The 24,173-nt window shown below is 36.3% G+C and overlaps 1 protein-coding gene across 2 annotated transcripts in view; it reads right to left on the reverse strand.

Moving 5' to 3' along the window:
- Positions 1-8,303: 8,303 nt before the first annotated feature.
- LOC123548486 (probable arginine--tRNA ligase, mitochondrial) overlaps positions 8,304-24,173 on the reverse strand; it is a 65,306-nt gene continuing 49,436 nt past the window's right edge. For both annotated transcript variants that reach the window (XM_045335783.2, XM_045335782.2), the window contains 10 exons: positions 21,620-21,726; positions 20,491-20,586; positions 18,745-18,805; positions 17,473-17,546; positions 15,113-15,246; positions 13,517-13,682; positions 12,826-12,924; positions 11,627-11,701; positions 10,863-10,926; positions 8,304-8,957 (listed from right to left, as the gene is read on the reverse strand). In XM_045335783.2, coding sequence (XP_045191718.2) covers positions 8,871-8,957; positions 10,863-10,926; positions 11,627-11,701; positions 12,826-12,924; positions 13,517-13,682; positions 15,113-15,246; positions 17,473-17,546; positions 18,745-18,805; positions 20,491-20,586; positions 21,620-21,726 — 963 coding nt within the window. In that variant the 3' untranslated portion in view covers positions 8,304-8,870. The remainder of the gene's footprint in view (positions 8,958-10,862; positions 10,927-11,626; positions 11,702-12,825; positions 12,925-13,516; positions 13,683-15,112; positions 15,247-17,472; positions 17,547-18,744; positions 18,806-20,490; positions 20,587-21,619; positions 21,727-24,173) is intronic.

A 24,173-nucleotide genomic window follows, 5' to 3' on the forward strand; every position in this document is an offset into this window, starting at 1 on the left:
GCTATAAACAATGTCAAACTTTTGATCAGAAAGTAGAGTTTCACGCCTTTTTTCTGTGATAAAATTAGTCAGTTAACTGTGTTAGTATCCCTGGGTCCTTACAAGCTCCACAAATGCCTGGCAACCTAATTAATGACCTTAGATATATTTCTTTAGCCAATAATCACGGGGAACAAGAACGCCTCGCCAGGTATTAGAACCTACTTTGAGATCTTGTGTGGCCTATGTATTACGCTAGCTGACCAGGGATCTGCGTGCAGCGTTTAATTTTAAAAATCAATATATCTTTAATCTATATAGACGTTTCAGCCAGTTTTTAATCTTGTTACTTTCTCAGGAGGCGACTCTTATTGTGAAATATTTACCGTCAAAAATAAGTTCATAATGAGTAGACAGAAGTGTGCGATGACTAATAACGTTTAGGACTCCATGATGCTTTTCTCCTAAATCCTACATACAACGGACGGAGTGAGTTGATTTTTGTCTTACAGTTTTCTTAGTCGTGTCCTTAAAAGTTAGGCTCTTGTTGCTCTGATTTCAGACAAGTTGTTGAGTACTTGGTGTAATCGTACTTTTGATTTAACTTAATTTTATGTTTTGCTTTATTTATCTGTTACTTTTGCACCAAAGTTAGAGCCTTTCTCAGCGGGGATTTAATTTACATTGTGTTGTTAAACTTGTTGAAAATAGGGTAAGTGCGAGATTGGCATGCCCTAAACGCGTTTAAACCCACATTTCCTTTATTTAGGCTACTGTGCCCCTATTTTCAACTGGTTGTTTTGTCTGTCTTGTATTGTCTGTTGCGTATGTTTTCTTGTTTGTTGTAAGCGTTTTCCTTCGCCCTACTCCCCCGTATTGCCCACTCATTTCCCTTGCATTTACGCTACTTTTGCATCCCCTTCCCCATTACTTTTAGAAAGTTTTCATGGCTCCCCTTTGATTTGGCAGCCGAATCCCAAGATGGTACTTTTTTGTTTTTTCCTACTTGTGTGGGTGCGTTTGTATGCTTGTGAGTCTATAACGGTGCCCTACTGTTTTCTTATGTGTTGCTTGTTCGTTTTTCTATGGTATTCAGTTGATCGTAGTTGTGTGTTTATCTTTTGTACATGAGTGTCTGCGCTATTGTGGTTTACGTTGTAGTGCGACTGTTTTAAGGAACATGGCATTTCCCTTGTATATTCGTCCTTGTTCAACTTTCCCCTTCGGATTCCTGCCCCTCCCACCCCTACCCCATTTCCCCTTCATCAATATTTAGCATAAATTAATATGTGCTTGTTGGATTTTTGAAGCAACCCGTCTGAAATATTTTTCCATTACAGCTTCTTTTTGTTGTGAGCCTACTATGTAAATGCCTGGTTATGAGGCTGTGTTTTTGGTGTTCTGTGCTTCCGAGAAATCTACCCTTACCTATTTTCTTTTGTAACTATACATATATAGTCTTGCACAATGCAATTTATTTCATTATTGGTCAATCTAAATGAAAACGGACGAACGACGGACGGACGGACATTAATCGATCCTAATAGGATATTCTGATATAATAGATTACAAAAGTTTTGGAAAACTTCAGGAGTTTTGGCAAAAGTACACTGGCAAAATGTCAAAAGTACGATAGTGAAATGTCAAAACTACCGTTGAAAAAATCGACGGTAAAAAGTCGAATGTACGACGATGAAAGAACGATATAATTTCGACTTTTCTACATCGTATTTTCATTATTTCGACTTTACAACCTCGCATTTCGTTATTTTATGTTTTCCACATCGCACAATCGTTCTCTCAAGCTCAAAATATGTGGCGATAGCCCTAACGGGACACCGCAGTTTTGTATTGGAAAGTCAAGCGGGATAAAATTAACAATAGTTTTTTTCATAGGAATGTGGCTAAGCCAGGAAGTTCAGGGTGTAATTTTACTATGAATAACTCACATTGGAAATATGAAACTTTTCCAAAAATGATAACTCTATCTCAACAAGCTAACCAACTTACACACGTTTTAATCTCACGAAAGACCGTTCATATTTTTATTCGTTCAATCCACGACCTTCGGATGAAGATTCCAGACTCCGGCGGAGTTTAAATCCACAACGTTTCGTTAGTTAAGTCAGTTCACTAAACAAAATCATTAAATATTACTGCAAAACGTGGATTATCAGTCTGCAAAACGTAAAGTATTCCACTTGATTACAATTCCATTAAATCACTTTACATAAATTACAATATTTCATAGAAATGAACATTTGTATTCAATTTCAGTATCAATAATTGATAATAAATCGACAATGCATGGTAGTTATGGGGCTTGAGTATTTTTCTCTTACAGTGTAACCTCTCTGGGTCTTTGAATCAGCTTTCTGCTGGGAAAGCCATTATGTGTTTTGTAGTGGTTGTTGCTCAAGCATTTGTGTCCCCGTATATTCATTCTGGAAGTCAGTAACTCAAACTGAAGCATAGACAAGAGGGCCATGATGGCCCTGTGTCGCTCACCTGAGTACTATTGCTCAAAATGATATGATCGTTTCAAACCAATCTCATTAGAAGCTGCTAAGGTGTATTCATTTAGATAAATAATAAAGGAGGTAATCTGTCATAAATTCAGTCAATATGTACCTTCACTGATTGTCCAAGTCCATCTGTTGACATAAATGAAATTTCAGATCAGTATCTTCATTAGTTACGGAGATATACCCATTTTAATTTGAAATAAAGGGAGGTAATTTGAAATAAAATCAGTCCACAGTTATCTATCCTGATTGTCTCAGTCCAACTAATGACAATAATAACATTTCAAATAAGTCCTATAAGTACTGCTGCTATTGTGCAAACAAGGTCAAAATAGCTAATTTTGGCCCTTTCAGGGGCCATAACTCTGGAACCCATAATGGGATCTGGCCAGTTCAAGAAAAGAACCAAGATCTTATGGTGACACAAGTTTTGTGCAAGTTTGATTAAATTCAAATCATAAATGAAGCTGCTATTGTGCAGACAATGTCAACATAGCTAATTATTGCCCTTTCAGGGGCCATAACTCTGGAACCCATAATGGAATCTGGCCAGTTCAAGAAAGGAACCAAGATCATATGGTGATACAAGTTGTGTGCAAGTTTGGTTAAAATAAAGTTATAAATGAAGCGACTATTGTGCAGACAAGGTCAAAGTAGCTAATTTTGGCCCTTTCAGGGGCCATAACTCTGGAACTCATAACGGGATCTAACCAGTTCAAGAAAAGAACCAAGATCTTATGGTGGCACAAGTTTTGTGCAAGTTTGGTTAAATTCAAATCATAAATGAAGCTGCTATTGTGCAGACAAGGTCAAAATAGCTAATTCTGGCCCTTTCAGGGGCCATAACTCTGGAACCCGTAAAGGAATCTGGCCAGTTCAAGAAAGGAACCAAGATCTTATAGTGATACAAGTTGTGTGCAAGTTTGGTTAAAATAAAATTATAAATGAAGCTGCTATTGTGCAGACAATGTCAAAATAGCTAATTTTGACCATTTCAGGGGACATAACTCTGGAACCCATAACGGGATCTGGCCAGTTCAAGAAAAGAACCAAGATCTTATGGTGACACAAGTTTTGTGCAAGTTTGATTAAATTCAAATCATAAATGAAGCTGCTATTGTGCAGACAAGGTCAAAATAGCTAATTCTTGCCCTTTCAGGGGCCATAACTCTGGAATTCATTAAGGAATCTGGCCAGTTCAAGAAAGGAACCGAGATCCTATGGTGATACAAGTTGTGTGCAAGTCTGTTTAAAATAAATCATAAATGAAACCACTATCGTGCAGACAAGAAATTGTTGACGGACGCACGCACAGACGGACGACGGACGAAGGGTGATCACAAAAATTCACATTGTCACTATGTGACAGGTGAGCTAAAAAAGCTAATGTTAAACCAAAATGTTCTCAATGTTATCGGTCAGAGGTAATTGGGTACGGAATTTTCATCCACAATTATGCGATGACCTTGGCTTTTGACCTATTACATTATGGGTTTTGACAGACCGAAGGATTTCAATTACAAAGTGTGACTGCTGATAGTCAAATCATTCAGCATTTATTAATAGGAAACTGTTTAGCACATGACCTTAAACCTTCATCAGCTGATCCCTAAACAAAATATATTTCTACTAACGACGCACAATCAACCATTAAAGTCCTAAACGTTCTTTCGTTATTTAGAAGAACCCATTCATTTGGATTTATATTCTTTACTGAGCATGAGCTCAAAATTAGATTGACTGTGAAGATCAAGGAGTGTGATTCCTATGTAAAGGTGAAGTGGGTAGTGCGCAGGTACGATGGCGAAGCGTGAGGCTACAATGGTAAAAACGTAACGCTTCGACATGGTACCTTCGTAAAGGGACACGCGAAACGCGGTGGTGCGAAGCTACGACGACAATGCGCGAATAAACAATGATAAAGTGTTAATACTTCATTCTCCATCATCGTACCTTGGGGGTGCCAGCGCCCTAACGGAACACTGTCAAAAATTTAAAAAGGTAAGACTGATGTTGTGGTTTGAATATTTAGAGTTGCAAATGCAGGGTGCACAGATCTATCCAAACGACGAGGCAAATACATGCCACATTCTCTTAAATGTCAAAGTCACTCTTCATATGGAAACTTGTGTTGGATTTTGAAACTCAATTTAAGTAAGTAAAAAGTGATAAATGACACAGAGCAGCATGATGTTAATTCTGCTCTCTATACCATTTCCAGAGACCTATTGTTTACTTTTGGATAAACCGCCTCGGTAGCCTAGTGGTAGATCGTCCGCTTCGAGAGCGGGAGGTCATGGGTTCGATCCCCGGTCGCGTCATACCAAAGACGCAAAAAATGGTACTTGTAGCTTCCTCGCTTGGCGCTCAGCATTAAGAGGGTAGTGCTAGGACTGGTCAGCCCGGTGTCAGTATAATGTGACTGGGTGGGGTATCATGTCACGTGTCTACGGCGTGATATTCCAGTGAGGCAGCACTATAAAGTTGGGCATTGTGCTCACTGCTACAAGTAGACACCGTCGTTTATATGACTGAAAAATTGTTGAAAAAGACGTTAAACCCAAACACACACACACACACTTTTGGATAAAGACCAGCTCATTTTAGGTCCCTTACTTGATCTTTATATAAAGGTTTAGCTGTATTTTATAACAGGTAGAAATGAAATAAACCGTTTGGAATAAAATGAAATACATCGATATGTTAATATTTAATAGGTTTGTTAAGACATCGTAGTTCTTCCGTGCAATTTACATCAGAAATGCATTCCCCGGGTATTAGTAACTGTGTGCCGATGATATAAAATGAAAAGAAAAATCAATCTAGTATAGCTTCATGAACTGTCAGAGAACAGCTTCATGAATTGTCAAAGAATTGACGGGGATCGCATTTCTATAGGGAAGAATAATTGCCTGACATATTCATTTCTTATCATTTCCCAGTAAAATTCAAACAGTATATTAATACAAAGCCATTGATTCATGCATTGTGTCAGGTCGTAAATGGCATTTCAAAATTGTGCAAATAACTTCTTTTCAAGTATATGTTCATAAATTATTTGTGATTTGTAATTCATTTAACTTAAAAAATACGACTGTGTTGCCATCAGTTACATAACCTTGCCAGGCCCTGTGCTTTTTCGCTTTTCACTCATAAATTCAAGTAGCTTTAATGCCTGTACCGATCAGCTGTCATTTGGTTATATCAGTATAAAATTCTCTACATGTTTCGATTTTGTAGAATACATTACTTACAAGGAATATGAATTCGTTTTATGTGTGTATCTAATGAGCTGATTGATAAAATCACTTGGTTTCTTTATGAAAACATAAACTTCTATTGCGTGACTCAGTCTGTCTTGACTATAATGGTAACAAGGTACCAGATTTTTGCAGGTAATATAATTTGGAAGGCAACACGGAAAAAATCCCACATCGCACCACGTTTGCTTTTGTCACGTTATTATTGTGCTATTTTTTAACCTGTCAAATGTGCATGCATTACACGCTCTGTGCATTCGATATTACAATATTCGGCCCAACTTCGGTGCTATCCGTATGATTTACGGAAAGAAATTTTGGTTAAGTGTCCAAAATTTATTATTAGTATTGATGGTGAAACACGTTCTCATCGTTCGTATCTGTGGCCCAGTGGTTACAGTACATGACTCAAATGCTGATAGCTGGTTCGAGCCCATTAGGGGGGAACATTTTTATTTTTCATTTTTGATTGTTTATATGATTTATATGACTCCGATGACAGCAGTACCGACACCGCGAGCGAAACTGAATAATGAATTTAGCTAGTTGTAATTTATATGTATGAAATTTATAATGTAGTGAAATGAACTGTGAATAAAAATAACATAAAAATAACATAAACATATATCTAATATGAAAAATTAAAAAAAAAACGAGATTAAAACATAAAAAGATACTTGTGAAAATACAATGAAGGGAACATTGTACATTCACAAAGTGTTCCTTAAAATTTGTGAAAAAAGAAAAAAAAAAGAAAAAAAAAAAACATGCTCTAAACGGTTTCAATCTAAAGATCTCAAGGTTTCAAGCTATTGACGATGACCACTGAGCTATCGTGACTTGCGTACATGCGTATGCACGTTTTAAATATAAACCATTTTAATTCCTGGTTACTTTCCATATACTTTATGGAATGTACCGAAAATCAACCGAAGATTAAAATATTCTGTGCACCGCCCATGTAATCAATATGCATTTGACAGTTTAATAAAATAGTACAATACGTAGAATTTATCTCTGCAAGCTTAATTACATTTTTCCATAAAATACATCTGCCAAAAAAAAACTCGAGGTTTTCATCTAACACCCACGATTGGTTTTAGCAGGAAATGGACCAAACAATAAGAGCTCTAGCAACATAATCATACAAGTACGGTTTTATTTCCCGTGATTTTGTTGATGAAATTGAACAAACTTATATTGATTAGTTCTTTAGATTATTCATTGAACTCATATCTAATATCGATTTTAAGACTGTTCTAGAGAAAATGGCAGATTGAATAAGGGATAAATTATATAGCCGAGTACTAGTCTATACTGCACGCTAAAGTTACATAATCGTTGCTATAAATCTGAATAAATCTGCCCAAAATCCGGCAATTGCAACCCAGTCTATTCCTTTCATTAACTCTCACTTTTCAAAGGAGATTGGTCTGCTTAGTTCAACTTACGCTATGAATCGCATAGATTCCTACGGGTTGTTTATCGCATCTCACAAACCATGCAGAATCACAACAAATGCATACTGCAATATTTATTTTATCCTTGTCTGTGACTTTCAACAAATCGAGACGGACGCTTTTCAAACTGAACACAGCACTAGTTTATTTCAATTCTCTTCAATGACCGTCACTTAGTATCTAAAATATGTTGCATGAAATTTGTATCTGAAGATGAAACGGGTTCAAGTCATACACTCTAAGTTTTCTGTAATTATTCAGATATTACAGTATGGCTAAAGTACCGAGCCTTATGGTCAGTGTCTCAAAACCTATTTCTGTTACAGACTGAATATGATCCAACGTTTTGTTTTTTTAATTTTTTGTTTAAATTCAATGGCAAAAATCACAATTATTGAACACTTCCTTTTCAATCAGAAAGTTACTTTGGCCTTGACCTCAAAACAAAAGGAGACCTCTACAAACCACATGCAAAGCATCCTTTTAGTTTAGACCAAAGTTCTCGTTCTCGAGATATCGACCGGAAACTGTTTCACGTCTACATTCAAATGTGACCTCGAAATTTGACATAACCAACTATCCCCCAAAATGATGGATTATGCTACCATCCGATGGACTTTGTTGGTCAAAGCGTTCAAGAGTTACTGCCTAGAAACACTTCCAAGGTCACTGTACACTTGAAATTTTGTTACCGAAGTGGGCATCTACTGACACCTATCACCTTGCCATCTGTAGGTTAGCCGTCTCCAATAACTGATAATAAACAATTTTAGACATTTGACCTGTCTACTAGAACAATAGGGATCTGAAAATGTACTTACCCTACAGAACCTCATGTCCATATAATCTAAAGCCTTTCCCAGTCCAAAAGTGATCTAAATTTAAAGCTGTTCATTGTCAAGTTCACTGCAACGTGACCTTTGACCCCTATAATAAAAGGAGCAATGCTTATAACATGCCATCATTATGTCAAGTTTGCCTGCTGCAGTTATTTAAAAATCAACTCCCAACCAATGGATATAAGCAATACTACATACCTTATTTTTTCGCAGGGAAGCATAAAATAAAGACACAGAAACAATAATTTGCAATTTATTTTAACTGCTCGTAAGACTTATGTTACAAATAATTAATGTAAATCATGTACATCAAAATTTTATCAAAGTTTTCAGCTTCCATCCACTTCCCCCTATTTTGATAAAAATTTTAACAATTTGGATACCTAGATATGATGTAATTTGCTCATACTTATTAATGCTAATTTCTTTTTCATTGTCACAGCTGAACTTGTATAAAATGTATTAAAACATTGCAGGAGTGTACCTATTTCAACTAAACATCGCTAAGAAACTTTCATCTGGATAAATTAAACATTGTTTTGGCAAACTGAATATCTGATATTCTGAAGTTTTGGATTTTAAACATGGATGAATTTAAACCCAGAGCACACTCCTCCTAGAGTGGTTAAAACAAATTTGATGCACACAGGTTGTTGCTCTGGTGAGCTTCACTTATAAACTATACCAGTAGAAAGGTTTCTTTATGGAGAGGTATTTAGCCTTCTTACTTGTATAGTACTTAACAGATAAATAGGTATGGCACGTTAAAAAGAGACATGTTTTGCCATTTTTCTTGGTGCTGTTTTTTCACATTCTTTCAAGTGGATGAAGTCCAAGTAATATCATCCCATTTGATAAAATTATCTTGCTTGCATGAAACATCTGAAGGTATGCCTGAAATGGACAAAAACATAAATATTCTGATATGTTTGGTAAGTCTATATGGTAATATGTAACAGTGTTTCAGTAACCCCTACAAGTTGCAAGTTCAGTTGAACTCAGTATCTTGGGGTTGCTTACCTTGAAATTCTGGCTATCACAAAGAGATTGTTAGGTTCTATTGAATCTCCTTTTAAGTATACTTCATTCAAATTTGACTAACTGCAACTTCAGATGTTCTGAAGCCAATTCTATACCCCATGTCTGCCAAATTGCTATGTATAAACATTTAGATGTGAGGCAAAACAAAAAAGAATAGATAACTTCTTTTAAAACTGTGGCAAATTGCTTAGTACTCTCAAAGTGCATACAACTGAGCCTGCTTCAGTAGTCACCTCTATTAAGCAGCTAGCCAGCTTACTTCTGAAATTGACATGGAGGAAATCCTAGGAGACAAAAATGCTGGTGAGAAAATATTTCTTGTGACTTGTTATAATCCCTTCGAAAAACTATTTGTCCACGACTGGTAAGCAAATCAATAAGTGTGTATTATGGCATCATAAAGAACTCTCCAGATTGTCTATGATCAACTTGTCAAAGACAATATCTCCTATTTCTTTGTAAGCTTACTGAGCCAGTCTGGAAAGCTTTGAATATTTTATAAATCAAAATCCTGTCCTTTATTATAATTGTTAAGAGGTTTTCTGCAGTTTTAAACTGTCTAAACAGACAAGAAAATCAATTCTGCATTAAATATGGAAAGCATGCTTGTTAAATCTTCCACTAAGTTAAATATTTGAAAACTCATAATTCTTAACTCATTAAGTCATATACCGCTTTCAGTTTGCCAACCTTTTCGCAAGATTTTCCCATCAGTGTAATGTGTAAATATTCAAGTCTATCAATAATTAAATTTTCTATATATTGTCATGGAGGATATTGCAAATATATCAAACTTTCTAACCCTGGATTGGCAGTCCTGGCCCATTGTTCAAAAAAGATTTTCAGTCTCAGCCGAGTTTGAAAATGAAACTTTATTTGTCATTTATATCTAAATAGCATGTTTAAAACTATATTTTAAGTTAAATTAATAACTATTTTCAAATGACTTTTCAGTATTGATGGACAGTTTCAGTTGGAGTTAAGTCTTGGTGTTATAGCAAAATTGATAATAAAATTTCAAAATCAAACTCAAATGAGACCGAAAAATGTTTTATGAACACGGACCCTGGTCTTGAATTTACTTGCAAACCAGTTTCAGATTACAGCCCCCCTAGCAGGCCTGAACAAAAATAAAGGTTTTTATAAAGGCTCCAATCTATGGAAATAAAGGCCTTTTAGTGTAAAATATTAAAAAATAAAGAGAAAATAAAGGCTATTTTTGTCGGAATTCTCGTTGAAAACACATAATATATAGGTATTTACTAAAAACATCTACATGTATGTGGTCTGGTGAACACAACAGCATTCTGAAAAACTCAAGATGAAAGATACACAAGCAGTATCCTAATAACAACACTTAAAAGGGGGGACGAAATACAGTAGTATAACCATTATTTGCTTTAAACTGGCAAGGCAAGCAGTCTGAACAAAAATATAGGTTTTGAGTAAAAATTACAGGCTATTTGGACGTTTTAAAGGTTTTTTCAGAAGATTTAAAGGTTTTAAAGGTTTGCTCTGAAATTAAAGGTTTTTAAAAGTTTTAAAGGTTTCACTAGGAGGCCTGAGATTACAACTTTGCCACCTTGCCCAAAGCTGTAAAACTGAATTTTGAGACTAGACTCAGAATGCAGCCTTCCCATTTGTCAGTTTGAAGACTGCACTAAGAAATAACCAACCAGATGATAGCATCTTGAGACTCAGCCAACTGGGAAGACACACAAATGTTAAGATCAATTACGTATGTGAAGATACACTTACCTGTCCAACGGAAGGGTCTGTATTTTTCACATGACAAGTTCTGTATGCTGAATTAACATGATCACTGAAATTTTAAGATAGATACCATGTAAATAACATCTTGGAGTTGAAATACTGTGGAAATGTTGTGGTAACTTTTTTAAAAGACAAACAACACTTTATCAACTAAAACATGAAGCAACAAAGTGAGGACATTTTGACACAAATACTGGCAACTGCAGGCAATTAGATGTCAAAAATATTACTTATATAGCGGTGCACCATACCTGTGAATGGTCATATATAATACAGCATGAGAAAAAGAGGTATGTGGGTTTGGTGGAAAAAATAAAAATCTTCTGTGGTGCATTCTGGGACAATTTTCATGTGGTGGCATTCATATAATTTATCAGAATTTTCATGGCTTATGTATGAATTTGTTTGGTGTCCATTTTATTTAGCTAGAACAAATCAGTAACAGGTAACAATTTGCATCCTTATGGAAGTTCTGGTGTAAACACTGGGTTAGAAACAACTAATATTCAAACGAAACCAGCGATAAGAAATATTTGTTTTTTCATTTTGATTTTCATAAATATATATATATGTTTTAATTGAAATGCATGAGAAATTACATATAGTTAGCAGGAGATTGTGATTTCACTGTGAAATGAGTGAGACTCGTACAGAAACCATGTGACTTGACAGGTATGGTGTTAAACCTCTACAAAAAAGTTTTGAGAAGTTGCTCTCAACTACCATCTATCATGAGAAATTTGACATACCAGAGCTGGTCGAGGTATCGTACAATGAAGTAAGGTTCCAATGTATCAAATGATTCTTGAATAATATCTTCAAACCTGGAAACAGACATTTTAACATTGCAGTAGGAGGTATTTGGAAAAGAATTAAAACAGGATATTATAAGGCACTGAGTCTGTAAAGACAATTGAGGCTACTCCCATTCACTGACATGTTTCTCTGTAAGATATTTTGGCATTTTCTGGTTATTATCAGAAATCATGTGCTTGTAGGAGCTATATTAACAGCATAAGCGTGTAAAAATAACCTATGAGAATATACAATTGCCAACTGCAATACAGGCAAACCATTTTTACCTTCACCCTGCTAAATTTCAAAAATGGACTAGTCCATCTTTCAATTTGGGCAGTACCACATGTTTATCAATGGGGTATTCACTGAAAATTTACTGACCTAGTGAACAGTGCAGACCACGTCCATGCCAGCTGAGCTTGGTCTGCACTGGCTGCAAAGGCAGAATCATTTGCCACCAGCAGGCTAAAGATTAAATACCATAAATGACTCAAAATAAAAAGAACAAATTGATAAATGCAAACTAAACCAGCACTAACTACATAGATATATATCTGTACGATAGTTTTTGTTTGTTTTTTTGTATTTGACACGCTGCTTTTCAACAGTATTTCAGTTATATAACGGAGGGAAATTAACCTTAACCTTCCTGGATTCTGTACCCATACAAACCTCTTCTCCTCAAGTGACTACCAACTTCCCCACATGAATCAGAGGTGGAGGACAAATGATGTTACACATGACATCTTTTATCAAATCGTCACGGAGAACATATGCCCCATCCCGGGATCAAACTCTCGACCCCGAGATATGCGTTCTCCCTACTGATCTAAGCGAGCAGACTGTAAGATAATTTTGAAGCACAGAATGCAACCAAGTGAAATAACAGAAGATGCAATTTGACAGAGTTTGTACATGAGAGGCAATGAATTATACAACACCTCTAAAACCCCGTAGTACTGTCCGAAGCTAATCTCAGTTTTACTGAAACATTCAATTGATCCCGTGTCCCAAAGAACCAGATATAAGGAAAGAAATTTATCAAAAACAGAATGACAACTTTGTTAAAAACAAAGTACAACGTATCTCCTCCCTTGATGTAGAAGAAATCTATCTATCTTTATTTTTACTAGAATGTGATAAAACTTACTTAATCAGATGGGATATTAATTCTCCTGCTTGGTTATTTGTAGTCAATGCATCATCGTGGAAATCTTCTTCAAGGTTCAAACCACTGTTTCTCTCTATACTATAATACAATCGTAACAAAGCAAAAGTTTGAATCATGAGCATCAGTGTGGTGCAAAACAAGCCCTAAGCAATTTGCCTATCAAATTTCATGATCAAAGGTCAAAGTATTTTAAGGTCATTGAGAAGACACTAAACAGTCAGACAGACCAGCATAATCATAATTATGTTACATCTATCTCAGCGCACTTAACATGACAATAACTTTTGACTCCAAACAGATCTTGTACCAACAGTCACTGTGACTTTAACCTTTGACTCACTGACCTCAAAAGCGCTGTCAAATACATTTCTAGGCACTGATTGGCACATGGTCTTTAAATTTGCAAGCTTAATTGATAGTTTCCTCACCTGAATTAATTTTATACCCGAAACAAGGCTCTTACCCACCATTTCATTAAATAAGTAGCAAGTGGTTTTATTGCAGAGGCAATAACTAATGAGCCAGAAAGTCCAGCTAATGAAAATCTAACAACTGATTGTAGCTACTTTTGGATGTGTTTGTTTTCATTCAAGTTGGAGTCATACCAACACAATTAAAGTAATGGTGACTTTTCCAACTTCCTAAATTGTACAAAATGGTTTTGCATTACCTGCAAAGCCTTGCATGGCAGTACTGTAGTTTTGTGCTGTACATTATTCTATCCCAACTGAATTTGTAATTCTTTATTCTTCGTTGTCCGAGATCCTGGATGATTATTGCACTTTTCCCAAGCTCTTCAGCGACAGCATCAATATCTACACCTTCTATTTTAGTGCCTATAATCATAGAACATGTAAAATGAAAATATTTCTATTAATCATATTGTGGTTATATAAGTTTCAATTTGAAAGGCATAACACTTTTTTTTCAGATGATTTAGAATTCACAGTTTTATTTATTGCTCACAAGAGTTTTGAATTCACATTAGCCTGAACATTAAAATCAAGAAAAAAATAATGCAAGTCTTAAAGATAGTATGACGACTGATGTCATTTGCCCTTTCCTAGTGATGCATATGGAGAAATTCTCAGTAACCTTCTGAAAACAATCAAGTACTAGAAGGTGTTTTTGTCACAAAAACATAATATTATGTCTCCCACCAATGTATACCTTTATCTCTGATGGCCATTTTGTGCAGCAAAGTAGAACGTGGCAGCGATATGTACTGAGGCGAAGTTTCATCTAAATCTGTCAAGCCGTTTGACCTGTGAAAGCTGGACTAGATTTTTCTATTTTAACTCTGGTGGTCATTTTGTGCAGCAAAGTTTGAACATGCCAGTGATGTGCATTACTATGGTTGGTACTGACCACTCCTGTAAAGTTTTGCTGAAATCCAGCAAGCAGTTTGACCTGTGAAAGCCGGACAAGGTTTTTCTATCTTTAGCTCTGGTGGCAATTTTGTTAAGCGAAGCAGAATGTGACAGCAACATGCACAACTAGGCTTGGTCAGATCACTCCTGTGAAGTTTCATTGAAATCTGGCCAGCAGTTTGACCTGTGGAAGCCGGACAAGCTTAATGCGGAGAGACAGACAGACAGACAGACAGCAAAGGCAAAAACATTATGTCTCCCCCACCAATGAGGCAGACATTATTAGCATAGAATCAAGGAACTGAGGGTATATAAAAATAACTAGGCCTATCCTGAAAGACAAAAATACCTCAAGATGACACTGATTCAAAGAAAAATGTGCTTCAAATCTTTGGTCTTAAGACTCCGAATCTGGACCACCTGTTATCTTGAAATAAAGGTAGTTTTATGAAAATTCTTCAAGGGGCTAAGAAGATAATGAGCAGGCAAAAACTATTTGATATATGACCCTTAATGTGAGCTTGGCCTTAGACCTTTTTATTTTGCAAATGTTCTCTGCATATCATCAACATAAGGTAAATAACTGGCGCTAGATTTATGAAATCTTTGGATACAAAGTTAAGGTATCTGATCTTTGCCCTCTTAAGTACAATTCCCAACTGAGATGAAGTAACTCAGTTCTAGTAGCCTAGTTTAGATCTTGCACTAACATTGTAGCAAACATTTGTGCAATAATTTCAAAATCTATTGGAGATTGGCATAGTTATGGACCTGACACAAATTGTTACAAACAGACTCAGCCCATTTCTATGTCTCCATTTTGTCTTCTATAACAGGTGGACTATGTGTATGAGGATTCTTCACAAAATATATAATCTTGCTGCAATGGTACATACTTTTCTTTGATAAAATAGATGCTTTAATCCTCGTAGTTGCTTCATCTAAAACATCTTTTAAGAAAACTACATTGCCTTTCCTCGTACTTATTCCTTCAATTCTACCAAATTTGATGTGAATATCCTCATTCAATCTATATTATAAACAAAATACACGAGTACACATAAATGCAACAAAAATTTAAGTTGAAGTGAAAGCATTGATGACTTGAGCATGTGGACTTGCTTGAGCAATTCATGTGGGCATGCAGCTTTTCTTTGTATAATTTATGTTTACCTAGATAGCGTCAACATTTTGCTAATTCCCTTACAACCACAAATGACTGATGATTGAGTCTTACATGTGTTTGACATACAATCTATAGCTTACTGGTTTAAAACCAATTAAGGTGAGGTGTATCTTCTTTGTAATAATTTACCTGAGACATCAGTTCCAGGTCAATCCTCCTTATACTTTGACTCAGATGGTAAGTTTGTCAGTTATAACTCTAATACAGGTGGTAAAGTTGTTTAGTTACACCTCTGGCTAAGGTTGGGAAGTTGTCAGTTACCCCTCTGGTTAAGATGGAAAAGTGGTTAAGGTGAGAAAGTTGTCAGTTATACCTCTGGCTAAGATGAGAAAGTTGACAGTTACACCTCTGATTCAGGTGGAAAAGCTGTCAGATGAACATCTGGTTAAGATGGGAAAGCTGATTGTCAGTTACACCTCTGGTTAAGTTGTGAAAGTTGTCAGTTACTTCTATGGTTAAGGTCAAAAAGTTGTCAGCTACAACTCTGATTCAGGTGGGAAAGTTGTCAGATACTCATCTGGTTAAGGAGGGAAAGTTGTCAGTAACACTTTTGCTTAAGGTGGGAAAGTTGTTAGTTACATCTCTGGTTTAGGTGGGAAAGTTGTCAGTTACACCTCTGATTTAGTTGGGAAAGTTGTCAGATACATCTCTGGTTAAGGTGGGAAAGTTGTAAGTTACACCTCAAGTTGCCAATTACACATTTGGTTAAGGTGGGAAAGCTGTCAGCTACACCTCTGATTAAGATAATGTCACCTTAGCGTAAAAAGTGAATAAGTCCTTCTTTAAGTCAATGCAGTTATCCACTTCTTGCGTTCAGGTGACGAATTAAGAAAATTGTCAGTTACACCTCTGGTTTAGACAGGTTAAGACAGAATCAGGAATCCAGAACACTAGTTAGGTTAAAGTACTGCTATAAATAACTAAATTACATTCAACAAGAGCTGTCTCCATAGGATGACACATGCCCCCGATGGCACTTTGAATGAATAGTTATGGCCGATGTTAGAGTTTAGAACCTTTGACCTACGGACCTGGATCTTGCGCGCGACACGTCGTCTTACTGTGCCACACATTCATGCGTAGTTATTTTAAAATCCATGCATGAATGACAAAGATATGGACCGGACACGCCCATCAATGCACTATCATGAAATATGACCTTTAACGTCTAAGTGTGACCTTGACCTTTGAGCTACAGACCTTGGTCTTGCATGCGACACGTCGTCTTACTGTGGTACACATTCATGCCCAATAATTTTAAAATCCATGCATGAATGACAAAGATATGGACCGGACACGCCCATCAATGCACTATCATGAAATATGACCTTTAACGTCTAAGTGTGACCTTGACCTTTGAGCTACGGACCTGGGTCTTGCGCGCGACATGTCGCCTTACTGTGGTACACATTCATGCCATGTTATTTGAAAATCCATCCATGGATGACAAAGATATGGACCGGACACGCCCATCAATGAACTATCATGAAAAATGACCTTTAACGTCTAAGTGTGACCTTGACCTTTCAGCTACGGACCTGGTTCTTGTGCGCGACAAGTCGTCTTACTGTGGTACACATTCATGCCAAGTTATTTGAAAATGCATCCATGGATGACAAAGATATGGACCGGACACGAAAATTGCGGACAGACCTACGGACGGTTCAAAAACTATATGCCTCCCTTCAGGGGCATAAAAACAGTGTTTAACCCATAAAAAATACACTAATCATTGTGTCATAGAAACAACACTGATAATGAAGTGTTATGTTTTTGTTTTCGCTGGGTTTGACATCACACTGACGCAATTATAGGTCATCACTTTTCAGGCATGGGCAGTCACCTGGCTAGAACTGACAACTATTTGCAGGTAAAACTGATGGCCTCCTACACACAAAGCAAGGTTTCCAAAACCCAGTAGTGAGGGAATACTGATTATAAGTGTTAAATGAAATTGTATAAACAGCAATCAACTTCCTTTTATCAAATAAATTCAAGGTCATGATCCACAGAGCATCAAACATGCTTTCTACAAAAATCATCATGATATAAAACTATTAACTACTATACCTATTCTTCCAACCAGGAAATCTATTCATTACTCCACATAAATGACAAAAATGCATATGCTGAGCATTTTCAACCTGAAATAATTCATAAAAAAACAAAGTTTAAAAGGGAAAATTATAGCAACCCTCAGTAAACTGGAGAATGTTTTTTTTTTTTCATAAAAAAGTATGTTTCACATCAATAAACATGAAAACTTTGTAAAAAGCCACAAAGGACAATAATTCCAGTGAAAATCATTGAACCATAACATTCAGCCCAATGGTATATGTAAAGTAGTGTAAACACTGTAAAACACGACTTATCAAGGGCCATAACTGGAAAAAAATTACTGAACTGGAGCATGCCAACAATATGCACAATCAGGCATGGGACTGATCACTTCTGCAAGGTTTAGTGGAAATCCCCCTTATGATATAAGAGATATAGCCAAATAATAAAATCTGATGAATCAAGGGCCATAACTGAAAATCACCGGACAGGTATATTCTGACATGCACAACTAGGCTTGACACTGATCATTTTTGTAATGTTTGGTGTAAATCAGTCTGGTGGGGTTGGCATGAAACAAACTTTGTGACATACAAACAGCACTAAATCCATTTGTCTAAATCCATATGTGGGAGACATAATAAAGATTATAAGAAAATATCTATATTGACCAATTACACAAAATATAACTTATTTTACCGGGCAATGGCAACGAAATATGTATACTATTCCAGCCAATTTCAGTGCCCTAACAATGTATTTTCAGCTTTAATTACAACATACAACATATAATGACAGCACTGCCAGACGGGGAATAATATGCCTGCATGCAAGTGATGTTTACACAGACAAATACTCTGACGAAGTTTCACAAAGATCATGTAGTGTTAACAATGTTTTTCTTTCTTTTGACCAGTTGACCTAGTTTTTGACTACAGATAACCCAAAATTTTATCCAGGTAAACATTTCCACAAAGTTTTATTAAGACTGGACAAAACTTTTGACCATTTCTAAGTTAATCAAAGTTAAACTGGATATCTAAGACATTGACAAAAACTATAAACAACTGGGATATTCCTTAGTCAAGCTTAGTCATTTGGTAAAGTTTGAAACTATCACACTTTCTGACTAAAGAGTCTGGAATCAGATAATGTAGACAGACAAATGGACAATGCCATAACATAATACAACACATATGATATAATAAAATGATGTCATACACATGAATAACAACCAGAGATTGTTTATAAGAAAATGTAGACAATACAGGCAAAATAACTTACCACATAATGTATCTTATCAAAATTAAATGTCTTCTGTCTGTCTAAAATTGCAGCAATATCTCTGAAAGAAGAATAAAGATTCACTAGTAAACTAGAGCTGCTTTTCAGAAAAGCGCATGTCTCCCACAACTGCCTTATCATCTAAATAGCAAGTCAGTCTTTATATAATGTTTACTCATTACAAATATACCTTTGAAGAGTAAAAAGGCTGATTTTGGATAATTCAAGAGCCATAATTTCGAAGTGACTGGACTGATTTGGCTAGTTATCGAACTTGGCCTAGGACTTATGGTCAAAAATATTTTGGTGAACTGATGATCAGATGGGAAATGTTCTACTTAGAGCGCAGACAAGAGTATAAAGGCCGATTTTCGGTAATTCAAGGTGGCTAGTTTTCGAATATGTCTGAGGTCTTATGGTCAAACATATTTTGTTGAAGTTTGGTGAAGATCGGATGAGAAACGTTTGACTTAGGGTGCAGACAAGATTTGTGACAGGCACAGACACACAGGCTGGAGTAAATCAATATGTCTCTCACACCACTGTGTGGTTGGAGACATAATGACCAATGCTCCTGAAATGGAGTGCCCTTACCTGTTGATTAGGATTTGGGTTACAGATGCTTGCCTGGGACGTTGACCTTTAAGAATTTAAATGCAGCATTTTTACCCAACACTGTGTCAAAGGTAGGACCTGTATGACCATGTGTGTTTGTGTTCGTGTTTAACATCTTTTTCAACAATTTTTCAGTCATACAAACAATAATGTCTACTTGTAGCATTGAGCACAATACCCAACTTTATAGTGTTGCCTCACTGGAATATCACACCACAGACACGTGACATGATACCCCCCCCCCCCCCCCAGTCACATTATACCGACACCGAGCTGACCAGTAATCATTATTAAATACTTCAAAATGGAAATTCTGATCAATAACCAATTCTGATAATAATAATGCCATGCATGAACAGTATATAGTGTCATATTCCTTGCCAACCTAGCGGGGAAAGACAAGGCAATCTGAATCCAAGTAGAGATCAACTTTAAGTTATCGTTTCACTACATGTGCATGTTCTGAGAGAAGCAAGCCAAGAATATTTGATAAATTGACTGATGTCTCCCTTTAATGTATGCTTGCTTGATTACTTGGGGTGTAGATGCATCATGGCCAGTTGTGCCACCTCTCTTGGACAGGCACTTGGGGATGGTTATCATACTGGCAATTAAGTTTTGGCCTTACCAATGTTCTTATACTGTACTTCTATTTCAAACAAAAGATGTCGAGATCAAGTGATGCTAGACATCCCTCCTTTGATGATCGCCTCACTACTCATACATTTTTTTCTGCATTGCATGGCCAAACAAATCAGATGCATTCAATGCTCAAGGCACATGAATCTAAAATCTCTGGCATCTGACGGGCAGTTTGTAATCAAAATACAATCTTGAAATATTGACCAATGGCAAACTGGAGCTGCAATATAATCTCTCACTGATTCCGCTGATTCTGGGGTGAGAAGTTTTTCTCATTGACAATTTGATAAAAGAAATTGTGTCTGTAATCATTCATGCTTCACCTCTTATTTATGTAGAGAAGTTGGCAGTTACTTGCTGAGAACAGGCTAGTACTAGTACAGAGCTCCTGATCACTGGTTAGGTAACTGCACGCCATTACATAACTCAAATACTACAGAACAACAGCACCAAAAGAAACAATCAGCATTTACAACACAGAAAGCTCACCTTGTAATGTATAATGTTGTTCCATCACTCTTTAGCACATTTACCCTGTCTGGTATACCCTTTTCTGTTTCAATCTGAATATAACCTTTCCCTTCACTGTAAAGAAATAAACTAGAATAAGTAATATGATGTATGTGGTCAAACCTTAAGTTTTCAAATTAAGAAAATTTGGCAAACAAAAAACATCAGGTGATGGGTTTCATTTCTCCTAGACCCATTTAAAAAATTCAGACCTCAAGTAAGTTTTTATAGTTCGAGTCTATATTAGAGAAAATCCTTATTTTAATGCCATTTTTGCAAACATAATTTTTTGATAATGTAGATTTTAATGAAATGTTTTACAGTTGAAAATATAACACATTGTTTCATATATAGTCAAATAAAACATACAGGTATGTGTGCTTATTTTTGAGATAACGTCCATGATATCAGAAATCCGCAAAAAGGTATTTCTAGTGTCAACATTTCTGTTATGTTTTATTAACTTAGGAAAGGCAGTTATGCTGTTGATTTTATCAATGTATGCACAGAACGACATTTATATGCCAAATAATTTTTCTTGCTGTGTCTAAGCTTTATTTTATGTTACCCAGAAAACAATATTACAGCCTGACTTCCAATTTCTCAGAACTACTTTAACTGATTTCATAAACAAACACAAGTTCCTCTGGTATATCAATTTGCTTACATGTAATGATTCATGTTTATGCAAAGGTTATGATTATGTTGGTTAAAGTGAACAAGTTAATTGCAAATCAATAAACCATATGTTGGGGTTAGATTGTTTTAGATACCTTTCTGGCTGAGTGGTAAAGGCTGCTGTCTTCAATCACTTTCCCCGCACTTCTTTTGGTCTGAAACCCGGAGGGACTTCCATGGCTGCCGACCTAATTACTTGGCCCTCGCCTGGCAAGAGTCCGAAACCTCACTAAGGGTGTAGAATTCTTTCATTTGAGAAAACCACCCAACAGGCTTAACAAAAGGAAGGAAGTTCACCCCAGATGCCCGCCCTTGGCTTAAACACTACCTTGAGGGTACCCGAGGTCTTCCTCCACAATCAAATGCCAGAAATTGCCATATACCCCAAAACTGTGTAGACCTTATAAAACAAACAAAACTGGTTACATACCTATCAGTCTGAAGCATGCCAGTTTCTTTTAATCTGTCAGTGACTGACATAGCATCCTTATTGTACATAGACTCTGAGTGGTACTCTGTAAATGTCACACCAAGTCTCTGAAAACAGATTTTATTTACCATTTGTACTTTTTTATCTTAAAAGTTTTAATAAAGTTTAATGGGGCCAAGCGTAAAAATTTGAACAAAACTAAGGAAGGGCCTTATGAAGACCAATTACCAAGTGGTTTGTCTGGAGAAATCTTTTTCAAGCTTTTTCCTATTTACAGCTCTGGTTGTAAGCGGGGTCAAGCAGAGCCATTTGAATAAAACTATGAAACTAACAAAGATAGTACTGACTCAAGTCCAGTGATGATCCATCGAATGATTAACGAGTCAAATTGTTTGAAGGTTTTTCCATTCTTAGCTCCAGTGGTCTTAAAAGATGACCAAGCAGAGCCATTTGAAAAACAAGAGGGCCATGAAGGCCCTGTATCGCTCACCTGACCTACTGACCTAAAGATCATCAAGATTAACATTCTGACCAAGTTTCATTAAGATATGATCATAAATGTGGTCTCTAAAGTGTTAACTAGCTTTTCTTTAGATTTGACCCGGTGACCTAGTTTTTGACCTTACATGACCCAGATTCAAACTGGACCTTGAGACCATCAAGATTAACATTCTGACCAAGATTCATGAAGATACAGTCATAAATGTGGCCTCTACAGTGTTAACAAGCTTTTCCTTTGATCTGACCTGGTGACCTAGTTTTTGAACCAAGATGACCCAATATTGAACTCGTCCAAGATTTTATTGAGGGTAACATTCTGACCAAGATTCATTAAGATTGGGCCAAAATTGAGACCTCTAGAGTGTTAACAAGCTTTTCCTTTGATTTGACCTGGTGACCTAGTTTTTAAACCCAGATGACCCAATATCGAACTCGTCCAAGATTTTATTGAGGGTAACATTCTGACCAAGTTTCATTAAGTTTGGGCCAAAATTGTGACCTCTAGAGTGTTAACAAGCTTTTCCTTTGATTTGACCTGGTGACCTAGTTTTTGACCCCAGATGACCCAATATCGAACTCTTCCAAGATTTTATTGAGGGTAACATTCTGACCAAGTTTCATTAAGATTGGGCCAAAATTGTAACCTCTAGAGTGTTAACAGTCAAATTGTTGACGTCGGACGACTGACGGACGACGACGGACAAAGGGCGATCATAAAAGCTCACCTTTGAGCACTTCGTACTCAGGTGAGCTAACAAGAAATTGTTTACGGATGGACGGACTGACGATGGACGAAGGGTGATCACAAAAGCTCACCTTGTCACTATGTGACAGGTGTGCTAAACAAGAGCTGTCTGTTGACAGCGCTCGACTATTTGAAGCATTGATAGAAGTATTGGGTCAAAATATTACCTGAGATTTTCAGACAAAAGAAAAGGAACAGATAAGACAAATAATGTACCTGCATTTGTGGATTTGAATAAGTTTTGCACTATAATGCAATGTGTGACCATGTTGGTAAGCAAGTGTTCGAAGTGTCAAAGCCATATATCAAACAGTTGATAGAGAAAATATCGAATGGTATGCGAAACCTAACTAATTTCTATGTCCAGAAAAGGGCCATAACCGAGCTCAAGTCCTTGTCCTAAGTAAGTGGACTATAAAGGTAAACAGGTGGTCAAAGTTTCAAAGCCATATGACAAACAGGTCAGGCATAAAATAGACTGGTACGAAAAACTTCACTGATTTCCAAGCCAAAAAGGGCCATAATTTAGCCAAAATAGTTGACAGAGTTATGTACTATTTCCTACAGATAGGAATCATGGTGATAAACAAGTGTTAAAAGTTTCAAAGCCACATGTCAAATAGCTTTGACAAAACGCTGACTTGAATGAAAACTAAACCAATTTCCAAGTCCAAAAAGGGCCATAATTCAGCCAAAATAGTTGACAGAGTTATGTACTCTTGCCTACAGATCGAAATTATGATGACAGACAAGTGTTCAAAGTTTCATAGCAACATATCAAAAAGTTTTGACAAAACATAGACTTGTACGAAAACTGAACTAATTTCCAAGTCAAAAAAGGGCCATAATTCAGTCAAAATAGTTGACAGAGTTATGTACTCTTGCCTACAGATATAAATCATGATGATGAACAATTGTTCAAACTTTCAAAGCCACATGTCAAATAGTTTTGACAAAACATTGACTTGTACACAAATTGTACCAATTTCCAAGTCCAAAAAGGGCCATAATTCAATGAAAATAGTTGACAGAGTTATGTACTCTTGCCTACAGATAGAGACTGTTATAATAAACAAGTGATGAAAGTTTCAAAGCCATATGTCAAATGCTTTACAAAAAATGTGAACTGGTATGAAAAACTTAACCAAGATTTCTAAGTTAAAAGGGGCCATAATTCAGCCAATATCCTTAATAGAGTTATCTTCTCTTGCCTACAACTGGACATGGTGATGGTAAACAAGTGTTGAAAGTTTCAAAGCTTTATCTCAAAAGACTTTGTCAAAAAGTGGACTGGTATGAAAAACTTAA

The sequence above is a fragment of the Mercenaria mercenaria genome, chromosome 6 (genome assembly GCF_021730395.1).
Source record: "Mercenaria mercenaria strain notata chromosome 6, MADL_Memer_1, whole genome shotgun sequence".
Taxonomy (NCBI): Eukaryota; Metazoa; Mollusca; class Bivalvia; order Venerida; family Veneridae; genus Mercenaria; species Mercenaria mercenaria.